The following is a 13,290-nucleotide window of genomic DNA, read 5'->3' on the forward strand; positions in this document are numbered from 1 at the left end:
TCGATTTTACTTGGCGTTATAATTTTTAATTGTCAAGGAGTATATTTCCATCTTTTCTACAAAGCATCTTCAATTAGGTTTTTTTTGGTATTTTGTCGGTTCTTTATATTCCTGGTACAGTCTCTGCATTAGATTATTATGATAGTTTTTAGAATGTTGATTAATTTGGTCTAAATATTAATTTTTTTGTTTTCCACGATTTTATCGTTTATATATCCTGCGATTTTTGCTACTATTATTGTTCGTTCTCGTACTTCTCCGTCAACATCTGCAAAGCTTACATCTTAGAGGCCTCTTTGATGTTATAATGCATTTTGTTTTAGAAACAAATGTCATCATGTTAAAAGACTTAAAAGTTGTTGAATTACATTGGGCTCTTTTTAGATCCTGTTGTCTGGTGTAGCACTACATGGTCTGCTTATCATCATCATTCATTCTTTCAATCATTCTTCCTTAACAACTATATGTGGGTCCTAGCCTCCTTAATAATTTTTCTCCAGTCTTTCGTATCCACCAAGCCTTTCTCCTCCAAGCACGTACTATGTACCATGTTTCTCATATATTCTTCGATGTTAACAATTTATTAATCTTATAACTATAAAGTAAGAAGTTGTATCGTCTTCTCCACATATCACAGTCATTCACTGCTCCATAAATTCTCCTTAGCATCTGCTTCTCAAAACATCCTAAACAATTTTCATTGTGATTTTTCCAAGTCTAAGTCCCTAATATGTTAGGACTAGGCGTATTATTGTTTAATAAAGCCTTATGTTTATATTTTTTGATATATTTAAGGATTTTAAAAGATAATTAAGACCAAAATAGCACCTACTGGCCATAAAAATTCTGTGGGTAATCTCTGCGAAAATGCTTTTTTTAATGTTGACAAGTGTTGACAAGTGTGCAAATTCGTTAACTGCCTAAATTACATTATCTTCTATAAAGAGTGGTAGTAGCATTCGCGGTGGCGTGCTTACCTTCATGTATTTCTTTTTGTTGGTGTTTAATATAAGACTTGTTTAGTTGGCGGCTATTTATAGGCAATATGACTCTCGTACATCGTTTTCCATTCTTCCAACAATATCATTATCGTCAGCGTAGCCAATGATTTTCACAGACTCGTTATACACTAAGTTTGTTATTGTGATTTTGGACACATGTTTATTACTTTGTCTAGCCCCAGATTAAACAGTATAGAGGAGAGAGCGTCACCCTAGCGTAGACCGTTGTTGGTTTTAAATGTTATTTTTGGGAACATTGCCAACTGATTTAGTATTCCTAGATCTTTTATTGCTCGAATCTCTCTTCTATGTACTGATTTGCAGGATGCTTTTTAATCGATATAGTCGATTTATGGTGACTATCTATGCCAATATCCAGTGATTTTTTAAATTTGTCTAATGGTAGAAATATGATTAATTGTTGATTTACTTACTACCTGATATTTTCCATTTACTTTTTCTGCGTATGGCATCATACTGTCGCATAGTAGATTTATTACTTTATTTGCCGTATGTGATGTATGTAGAGCATTCAAATATATCATCATTCTTGTGTATTCTGTAGATTATTTCAATTTTTTAATTACCAAGGAGCGATTATTTATGTCTTGAATATGTTTTCAACATCCGTATGTTTATATATGGTATTATTATTGGAATCCATACTTTAATACGAGTTTAACCGTATGTTACACTTGGTATTTTATCTAGTCACAAAGGTCTTAAATATATAAAACTTCTTAGTGCCATATAGTTTTGACGTAATTCAGTTAATATAGAATTCTGTAAAGTTGGCAATAATTCATAAAACTAACAATAGCTTGACGTTCATCAAACAGTTTTGAGAAATAAATTGTATCAATGACTAAACTTTTTAAAACCTCCACAATAGAGATTATTTGTAATGAAAAAGAGCGAATAACTGTTTTATTGATAAAGGTTACGGCGATAAAAAAAATCTTATACTGAAGTAGCCAACTTGTTCAACAAACTTTTCCACACTATTCCCTCATCCATATGGCTACGGTACAAAAAATTGTAAAGCGCTTTGAGAAAACTCAAAGAGCATTGACGAGTAAAAGATGGCCTTTGATCAGGCAGACCAAAAACTGTTGTAAATTATAATAAATCTTTAGATTTCATGCATAATTTCACAAAATCCACACACATTCTGACGCAGAACTGCACAAATACATGGTGTATGTCATTCTTCAATCTGACGTGAATAACATAAGAATTTATTTAAAACCTACACAAGTTGTTGCAAGAATTAAATAAAGATGACTACGACCGTAGATAACAGTTTAGTGAGGTAATGATAAATAAAATTGTAACTGACGAGAACAAGATATGTTTTTCAGACCACAAAGCAATATTTCCTTACACTGCGTGGAAATGTAAATCGTCAAAAGTTAAGGTACTAGTGTGAGAAAATCCCCACTGGTTACGTGAAAATCATACTTAAAGAACACAAAAACTAAATGGGTGGTTGGGTATAGTGCATACTCAGTTAATTGGGCCGATTTTTTATGAAATTAAACTTAACAAGCGAAAATTGTGAAATGCTATCTAAAAATGAAACTATACCTGCCTAAAAAACCAGTCTGCAGCCATTGTTAATAAGATATTGTTTCGGAAAGACGAAGCTCTAGCTCATTCTGGTGTAAATGTTCGGCGTTATTTATATCAGACACTTCTGAAACAATGAATCGGTAAATTAGATAGTAGTAAAAGACCTCATCGTTCACCAGATTTGAATCCTAAAGATTATTTTTGTAAGGGATATTTAAAAAGTAGAATTTATAAATTTAAACCAGCGAGTGTTGCATAGCTAGGGAAAAATTATCGATCAATCCATATAAATCATGACATATTCATGACATATCATTAAAAATATATGAAAATATATAAAAATATATGAATATAAGAAAATCCAACATAGAAAATGTATTAGTTTGGAGGCTGCTAAGATCAAAATTTTTAAAAGAAGTACCACGAAAACTCTCAAAAAAGAAACATATTAGCAAACAATTACAAAAAAATGAAAAAGTTCTGTAATAGGGACGTATATTAAATAAAAAAATTGTTTCACGTTTAAGAAATCCAAATTCCAACAGGAAGGACAAAGCAATATTACACTGTGTGGGAATGTAGATCGTCAAAATTCGAGGTACCGGTGTGAGTAGAATCCCCACTGGATAGGATTTGAAGTTCCAAAAAGAAACCTTCGATGTCCCTTCGAATGATAATATCGCCTAATACTTAAAAGAGTCTATCGCAGACTAATAAAATATTTTTGTAATAATGTGGAAAAGAACTACAAATTTTGATACCAATTAAATCAAGCGAGGTTAAGTTTTTAACATTCAAACCTTGTTGAGAAACAAACTTAATATTATTTAAAATAGTTTATTTAACGCCATTATTATACGGAAATCAAATACAGGTACCTTTGTGTGTTTTTAATTTGAATTGTGTTTGTACTTATATTTTAATTGTTAAAGTAAATTATACAACTAAATGTTACATGTAGAATATAGCCGCAACCCACATTGCATTCACAAAACATTACTTGATGTTATTAAAAAATCAGACTGCCGTTAACCTTAATCAAGTAAGATATAAATAACAACCAACTACTAAATTGTATTTTACCATATTTTAAATAATTGTAGCTCTCATCTGATGAATGCAATGAAAATTGGCGAAATATAATGAACTGTTGAACAGAGTACACTTTGCTTTCAATCAGTTGTATACCCAATTAACCTCAACCCCCATATATATATATATATATATATATATATATATATATATGTATATATATATATATATATATATATATATATATATATATATATATATATATATATATATATATATATAAAAGAACGTGCTAATGGGTAAGCAGCTGCAGCACCATGTTAAATGGAGTTATAATTTTTTTAAAACAAAACAAAAATTGATTTAACGAATTATTCACAATATTTTTACAGGACAGATATATTTTATATATTTAAAATGAAAAACTTGAAGCTCCATTGATAGGTACAACGTATTTCTATATCAGAAACGATAGAAAACCATAACTTTTAAAGTTCTACATTAGAATCTACATTATGTCGATGTTGTTTTCTTTTTTTTATTAAACTATCTAAAAACAGTAACGGTGGATAAAGCTCACTTAAGTGGCTGAGGTCAGATTTCTTGTTTATGGTTGTCTCTGTTTCGGATATAAAAGCTATCTCAAGAAACAATTTTTTGGAATAATTGTTTTTAATTCCTCATACCTTGGCTTTTGTGTAATTCATTTTGTGATCGTTTTGCTGAACTTGCATCGCTAAACTACACCTATCTGGATATTTCTTCGAATCACTTTTGTGGGAGGTAATACAGTCCTTCAATCGCCTTGATGAACTTTTATTGTATTTAAATTAAAATTATAATTTGTGCAAGGAATACACACAAGGAACTATGTTAGACATAATATTGCCTTTGAATGTTTTATCTTTGAGTTTAGAGAAGACTGAGTTTATTGTTAGATCTGTTTTATTTGCAAACTTTAAGTCACCAACTAAGTTTCAAATTCGTGTCAGTTTTGGTGTGACATTTTGTGTATATGGTAATATGTAAAATTAGTTCAAAATAGGTGTAATAACGTTAGTGTTACTTTCCTGATTCACATCAGCAGTGTTAATAGAGAAATGAATTTGTGTAGTTTTATATGTTTCAGACGGGGTGCTAACCAAAATTTTGTTTAAAATAGCTGGATAATTAAATAGATATTTAAATTTCTTTCTAAGGCTATCGATTTTTTGTACCAATTTACCAATATTCTGTTAAGGTTTAAACGAATCAACTTTATGTCCAAAAAGGGGACAGATTGTGATTCGTCTTGCACCATTGTAAACTGGATGTATGGATCGTAACTGTTAAAAACTAACAATAGTTCCTCTGCTTTATCTTAAAAAAAAAACGATTTAAAAAACGAATTAACTAAAAAAAAAGAAATACATACAAGTCGGTGGCTGAGTAGCCGAGCACACACATATTTCGGACAGAAAATCATCAATTCAGGTTGGTGGCTCTCTGTTCGAAATACACACTTTTTCTTTTTAGGGACTTTTATTTAGTCCCGCAGTCACGGTAGAGTAAATTCAATAGAGTCCGAAAAGTAAAAAGGAAGACAAGCCGATATGTGTGCTACCCCTACAATTAGGTGGCTTAACTACAGAGGGCTTAACTACATGAAAAACAGAGGGTGTTACATTACCCAGGGCACCCAAAGTAACAATCAGATCATAAGCCTCCTCACGTAAGTCACATGTTGAGGAGAGGATGGAGGAAAAGTCCGAGGGGTCAGATAGTACCACTTCAATAGCGAAGTGTTACTGGTTTAATCTTTGGACATCTGGATCCCACTCCATAATGGTATATACATGTGCATAAGGAGCAGGGTTGATCTCTGTGTGTGTGCTTTATCTTTAGGGATGGCCAGTTTTAGAAAAATAAATATTATTGAATAGGAAAGAAATCAAGTCAATGAAACTACTAATGTCCATCTTACAATGTCTACTTATATCCCTTTAATATTTATGTACATATCTAACACAAGCATCTAGATATATATTGCTAGAAATAGATACCTCGTCTAAACTGACAAGAACTTAGTTGTTAAGTAAAAAGGTGCCATTGAAAATTTAATTTACTTCAAAAGAATCTTTTATAAAAGATTTATTGTTTTATAATATGCTAAGATTAAAATATCCGTAATAACAGAAAATATATTCTCTTTGTATGCATTTATAGTCGATATTATAAGTCTTACTGAAAGTGTAGAATTTTAGGTAAAGAATATTATTTCTACACAGTACTATTATATTTATTAGGGCTTTTCTTTGTGATTTCGTTAATGTAATAATTATTAAATATAATACCTACTACTGTATTGCTTTGTGTTTGTATTGTATTATTTGGATCAGTTCTTAATAGTGTATTTGAGTAATCATTATCTAAGAGCTCTTTATAATGCAATCCATCTTCTTATAATAGAGAAGTTCCCCTAGATATCATAAAAACTATCGCAACATGTACCAAAACAACAAAATGGAAAACAGAATAGATGGACATCTTACAGCACCTATAGACATTGGCAACAGAATAATACAGGAAAATTCATTGAGCCCTATACTCTTCAATTAAATCATGAGTGAAATCATCAAAAGTGTCAACAAAAGAAGAAGATATAGAATAAAAAACAGAAAAATAAAAATACTCTATTCAACAGACGACGCAATAGCCCAAGATGAAAATAGTCTGCAAAGACTAGTCCATAGATTTAACATAAGAGCAAAATAATTTGATATGACAACCTCATCTCAGAAAACTAAAACAATAGTAACTAGCAAAGAACCAATCAGATGTAAAGTAGAAATCAATGGCATCATTATTGAACAAGTAATTAAAATAAAATACCTTGAAATCATACTGTCTCGATATGAAAAGATGGACAAAGAAGTGAGATATTAAGTACAAAGAGCTAATAGACTGGCAGAATGCCTTACTATCACTGTATGGCGAAACCAATATATTAACACTAAGTTAAAGTCAATAATTTATAAAGCTGATGCCAATAATGATTTATGCATCACAAACAAGACCCGATACAATCACAACACAGACTACTGGAGAGATCAAAACAGGAGTGAAGAAATTAGAAGAAAATGTAATGTACAGTGTGTAAACGAATAGACACTAAACAGAAAAAAGAACGGAATAACTACATAAGCAGAATGGGGGAGACCCGTGTAGTAAAAATAACAATAAATAAATAAGTCGTTAGAAAAATTATCGGAAGACCGCTCAAAAGAAAGAGCGACGACCTTCCATGTAGGTGTCAATCCGCCAATGAACATGAATAATTGCTTATAAAGATTAAAATAAAGAAGAACAAGAAAAACAAGAAGTAGGAGAAGAAGAAAAAGAAAAAAAAAGAAGAATATAAAAGTAAAAGAATTTTTAGATTAGGTCCATAAAAAAAATTGCAAAAAATAAAAAATCAATTAGGTAATTAATCAATTTTAAACGATGATATAAAAATAATTTATTTTATCAAGAAACGAAGGATAGATTGGTAACGATAAGTAAAAACAATGGGAGTGAAATAATGCCAGAATTAGTCATGTAGTCCATTCTGCATTGGAGACGAATAGGGAGAAAACGACAAAATTAAGTAATAATGTTAAAAAAAATTATAAAGATAGAAGAATAGAAGATCTATGCACAGAATATAGAAATACGTAAATAAATATTACCAAAATATAGGGATCTCAAAAAAATATGTCCTAAAGATAGAAAAGAATAATTTATAATTTTATTGTTTATAAGATATTGAAGATATTATGCTTTTAACTTGTATACCCAAGACCTTCATTATTTGTTGAGCTAAGTGTATAATAAATACCTCTATTAAATCGGAAAATAAAGGTAAAATATTTATAAAGTCTCACATAACATACAAAAGTATTGGCGACGTATCTAAAAACTAATATAAATTAAAGTTTTAGATTAAATAAAAATGTTTTTAACATATATAGCAAAAAACCTCGGCGTAAATTGCAACTGATCTAATTATACCATAAATGGCTGTAGAGTAATTTGTGAGGTAACGCCTGTGATTTATGTCCAGTTAAGTTTAAAGGAAACCCTACCTTCGTCAACATTATGTCACACTAGAAGTACTGCACAAAGATAAAGCTAACACTGAACTGCCCACCCATCCCGAACGGATCTTTTATACTCAATCTTACCCCGTATGTTTAAACCTCTAGCCAAACTTGAATCGACAACGAAAAAATTAATGCACATTTGCTATGTTTGATTTTTAGGAAAAAATTATGCAGTAACTGCATTTGTCAGTAATTGGAACTCGAAAGTTACCATATAGTTAGCTGATTGCAAGGTCGGCATTGAATCAAAAACTTTTTCAAATGTTGTGACGGATCTAGACAAACTTGATGGTAATTTTTCTTGTCTGATATATCTCGTTGGGTGTGTCTCTTTTGTATATTTCGGTTTGCATGTATGGTATCGAATTAGGTTAATGCATTTTCTACTGCATATTATTAGTATTGTTCGATTTAACTAATTTCTTATAGGGCAGAATGATTATGATTACGATACGATAATCATAATGAGTCATAGTAGACAAAATAAAATGGTTATGTAATTAAATGGAAAAATAAAGACGAAAGGTTGAAAATTCAGAAAAAAATATTTTCCAATAGGTTTTTCTTTTTGGCATATACGGTATAGTTTGTAATTAAATTTGATGGACAAAAAGTTTTCATCAATTTTTGTAGCATTATATAAAGTTTAAATATGATTTAGCTATTATATGACTTATTTGTTTCTTTTTTTCTATACCCAAAATATTCTTTAATTTGTATACTCAATATATAAAACATGAACTTATAAAGATAGGAAGTACAGCTAATCAATATATATATATATATAGATAACCAATAGATTATACACAAATATTTTCAAAATTGCAATTGAACTAATATTTTACTCTTCTTTACTTCGATTTTTCTTTTGTCGTGTTCTAAAATTACCAATTTATATACTTTATAAGTCATGAATTATACTTCCACAACAAGAAATAGAAATAACAGATAGGGAAATGAGAACGGCCATAAAAGCACTCAAAAATAAGAAAGCACCGGGACCTGGAGGCATCTCACCTGAGCTTATAAAATACGGATCAAAAAAATTACATCGGATGATACAATGGATATTTCAGAAAGTCATAAATGGAGAACAGCTCCCAAAGGAATGGACGGAGGCATATATAACAGCTATATTTAAGAAAGGAGATAGAAAACGATGCGAAAACTACAGAGGAATAAGCGTAATATCATCAATAGGAAGATTATATGGGAAAATACTGCGAGAAAAGATAGAGCAAGCGATAAAAGGCAAAATCGGGGAGGATCAGGCAGGTTTCACGGCAGGAAGATCATGCATAGGCCGCATATACACACTGGAACAACTGCTGGAAAAGAAAAAAGCAAAAAATAGAGATATACATTTTGGCATTTGTGGACCTGAGAAAGGCGTATGACTCTGTACCAAGGTCAGAACTATAGGAGGCAATGTACAAATTAGAAATACAGATGGAACTCATAGAAGCTACAAAAGCTCTGTATAAAGAAAATAAAGTGTCCATTAGCATGGGAACAAGAATCATAGGAGAGTTCACCACAACAAAAGGGCTCCTGCAGGGTTGTTCCACATCTCCAACCCTATTCAAAATATACTTAGAGAAAACCTTGACTACATGGAAAAGAAAATGCATGGAAGGCATGGGAGTACCGGTACCGAACGAATACCTATATAAGTTAAGCTTTGCAGACGATTAAGTAGTAATTGCACAAGACCAAAACGACCTCAGCTACATGATGAAGAAACTACAAGAAGAATATACCAAGGCTGGCCTAGATATTAACCTCGCGAAAACAGAGTACCTATCTACAAGTGAGGAAGACATAGAAGATATACAGATTGATGACAACGTAACAATCAAAGGAAAGGATAAATTCAAATACTATGGGTTTATAATCACGAAAAAGGTAAAACAGGAAGAAATTACACAAAGATTAGGACAAACAGCAATCCGACAACTTAACTCAGTATGGTGGGATAGACACCTAAATATGAAGACAAAAACACAGATTTATAAAACATTAGTGCGAAGTATTATGACATATGGGGCTGAAAATTGGATTATAAACAAGAAATACAGCAGTAAGATAGTAGCAACAGAGATGGAATGCCTGCGAAGATGCTGCAGAGTAACAAGAATGGATAGGAGAAGTAATGACGAAATATAGCAAAAAACATCAATATAAACAGACATACTAACATATATAGAACAAAAAAGACTAAACTGGTATATACATGTAAGAAGAACTAGCGACAGTAGATATATAAACAGAATAACCGAATGGAGCCCCATAGAAAGGAGGAAAAAAGGAGCGAGAGAAAAGATTATAACAAATAAATTAACAATTAAATTTGACGGATATCAACCGGTAGAACAAGCCGAATTTAGAAAAGGGTACAGCACCTGTGACCATCTATATACTTTAAAAATTGTAATAGAAAAGACTAACGAATACAATCTCCCATTATGTCTGGCTTTTATAGATTATGAAAAAGCTTTTGATAGCATAGAACTGTGGGCAATAGAAGAAGTATTATTCAACAACCGGATCGACTCCAGACACAGAATATTAATACATAATATTTACGAACAAACTGAAATGATAGTGACGTTGGGTAATGGAATCGAAACAAGCCCAGTAAAAATCAACCGAGGAGTAAGACAAGGAGATACGATATCTCCAAAATTATTTACAGCTGTCCTAGAAGATTTAGGTCAATAGACTGGGAAAATGGGGGAATCCCCATTAACGAAAGATACTTGAACCATCTTAGATACACAGATGATGTAGTACTAATAGCCGACACATGGAATGTACTGAATACGATGATTAAGGAGCTACACACAGAGTCCCTAAAAAAAGGACTGAAAATGAATTTCAGCAAAACTAAACTGTCAAGCAACGATGACAAAACTATGATAAACATCCAAGGGACAGAGATAGAACACGTAGATGAGTATACATATCGGGGTCAAAATATCAAGGTAAGCCAAGAAAATCGGACTACCGAAATAAGCAGATGTGTAAAAATGGGATGGGCAGCATTCGGAAGACTCTCATACGTACTTAAAAATAAAAATTTACCTCAAAGACTACGAACCAAAGTGTTTAATTTCTGTATCCTACCTGTACTTACATATGGAGCTCAAACCTGGACATTCACTAAAATAAACATGAAAAATAGTTTATTCGATTACATGAAATCGACTATAACTTGAGAATATCTATCAGAAAAAATCATAGCACGTGTTGAATCGAGGGAATTAGTCAAGGTATGAGTGTGAGAACTTGGGGAAGATTAAAGAAAATGGAATCGAGATATCGCAAGTTTTAAACCGAATGTACCATTAATACAGGGAGTCACATTTGATATACAGGGATAAGTTGAGCAAACGCTCATCCTCCTACGGTTTCTCACTCAAAACTTCTCTATATTTACACATAGTAACTTAACTTAAAATTAGTTTACTTATATCTAATACATATCTGTATCTGTATCTGTAGAGTAGGGAGGGCGAGTTAAGCAGCACTTAGGCCACAATTGACCTATTGTGCGTCCTCCTTGGGAGCTGTCACCCTTAGCTCATTGTCCATCCTGCCATTTCTAGGAAGGTGGACAAGTCACCAGGAGACATCTCTCTTATGTGGGCAGGTGTGGGTCAGGACTCGCCGAACGCGTACTCTCGTATTAACGATAACTCTGGGCATTCACATAGGACATGCTCTACAGTTTCGTCTTCTCGTTCACACTTCCTACATAGAGGTGTGTCTGCTAGCCCTAGTGTGTGGAGGTGTTTGCTTAGTTGACAATGACCAGTTAAAAAACCAACTGCCAAACGTAGATTTTTCCGGGTCATTCCCAAGTACTTCTTTGATGTTGACTCTTCAAGGTTACTTAGTGTTACCTTGGCAAGTTTACATCCTTTCCCTTTTTCCCATCTTTTTACGGTTTGCGTATGGGAGTGATATTTGACAATTTCCGCGATTGTTGTAGTTGACCAACCAAAAAGATCCCCAGGGCCTAAGAGTCTTAGGCCTGACGCCTTCCTAGATAATTGGTCAGCAATGCGGTTGCCTTTATTCCTGTTGTGTTCTTACACCCACCTCAGGATGATGGTATTACCATCCGAAGCTTGAGTTAATGACTCGTGACACTCCATTACTAAACCTGATGTGACACGTGGTCTATTCAAGGTTAGTAGTGCTTGTCTGCTATCTGTGCAGATCATTATAGTTTTCTCTGCTATACCTTTTCGGGTTATCTCTTTTGCGGCTATGGAGATACCAGTCAGTTCTGTCTGAACTACGCTGGCATTTTTGCCCATACCCCACTTTATTCTTAGGTTTAGTGCTCTAGAGTATATCCCGCATCCTTAGCCTTCTTTCATTTTGCAGCCATCGGTGTATATGCAATAGGCATTTGCCACGTTTGTCTCCATACACTGTCTTGTTTCAATTTTGTAGGGTTTGTTAAAGACAAACTTTGGTTCAATTGAGTAGCAGTGGTAACGCATCTAGCTCTCCCGCTAGAAACGAGTTCTCAATTGTCCTATTCCTACATCAAGGTTTGCACCAGCTGAGCGCAGTCGCATCATTGTCACTAGCGCCACTTCTTTGACATATATATCTAGAGGCGTGATGCCAATGATCAACTCCATTGCAGCAGTTTTTGTTGTTTTCATGGCACCTGTTATATTTATGCAAGCCATCCGCTGAATATGGTTTATTTTGTTAATCGCTGTTGCCTGTAGCACTTTTGGTACCCAAGCAATAGCTCTGTAAGTTAGCATTGGCCTAATGAAAGTGGTTCTTCTTTTCCTGGTAAAGAGGACCATCTCTGTTTTCTTATGATTTATTATCTAATACATATCTAGAATATTTATACATTTTGGGTCTGTTTTCGTATAATCGCTGGTAGCACTACTTTATTTTAAGCTTAGTTTGGACCTCATCACATCTACATGATGTGAATTTATTTAATAGATCATGGATGGTATTGAGTGATGTTACACCAGGTTTTGCATAAAATTTCAAATAAAGTGTAGATGAAGGCAGAATGCGTTTGGCTTAGATTTTAGACCATTCATGGATCCATTTGTTCGTTATGTTATGGTTATGTTAAACATAGTATTATCAACTTTTTCTTGATAGATTTTTTAAAGTGTAGTCGATTTGGGCTTAGTTTAGGTTAGGTATTTTTTATTGGGGTTTTTATTTTAATTTTTATGTTATTTAGGGCTTTATCATGTATTGGTTAAGTGGTTAAGAATATATTTGTATTCGTTTGTCAGTATCTTGATTCAATGAAAATTTGGTACTTAAATGTTGCTTAATTCTGGTAGCCCTTATGTTGGAGTTATTGAAGAAAGAACGAGAGCTAAGGCTGAATACCTAATGAAGATGCTCTCTATGTAAATATTTGTTATAATGGCCCCTAATATACAGTAAAATAAAAATAAAACTAATGTAAGTATAAAAAAATAAACAGAAAATTTTTAAACAAGTTTCAAATAATTAAATGAAAGTTGGATAAAGTAAAACTATTAAAAAATTATCAACAA

General features: G+C 32.5%; 1 protein-coding gene across 1 annotated transcript in view; it reads right to left on the reverse strand.

The window, feature by feature from the left end:
* Positions 1–7,779, reverse strand: part of LOC140447875 (uncharacterized) — a 32,506-nt gene extending 24,727 nt beyond the window's left edge. The window contains exon 1 of the mRNA XM_072540786.1: positions 7,712–7,779. Within this exon, the coding sequence (XP_072396887.1) occupies positions 7,712–7,723 (12 nt within the window). The 5' untranslated portion in view covers positions 7,724–7,779. The remainder of the gene's footprint in view (positions 1–7,711) is intronic.
* Between the last annotated feature and the right edge of the window lie 5,511 nt (positions 7,780–13,290).

The sequence above is a fragment of the Diabrotica undecimpunctata genome, chromosome 8 (assembly GCF_040954645.1).
Source record: "Diabrotica undecimpunctata isolate CICGRU chromosome 8, icDiaUnde3, whole genome shotgun sequence".
In the NCBI taxonomy this organism is placed as follows: Eukaryota; Metazoa; Arthropoda; class Insecta; order Coleoptera; family Chrysomelidae; genus Diabrotica; species Diabrotica undecimpunctata.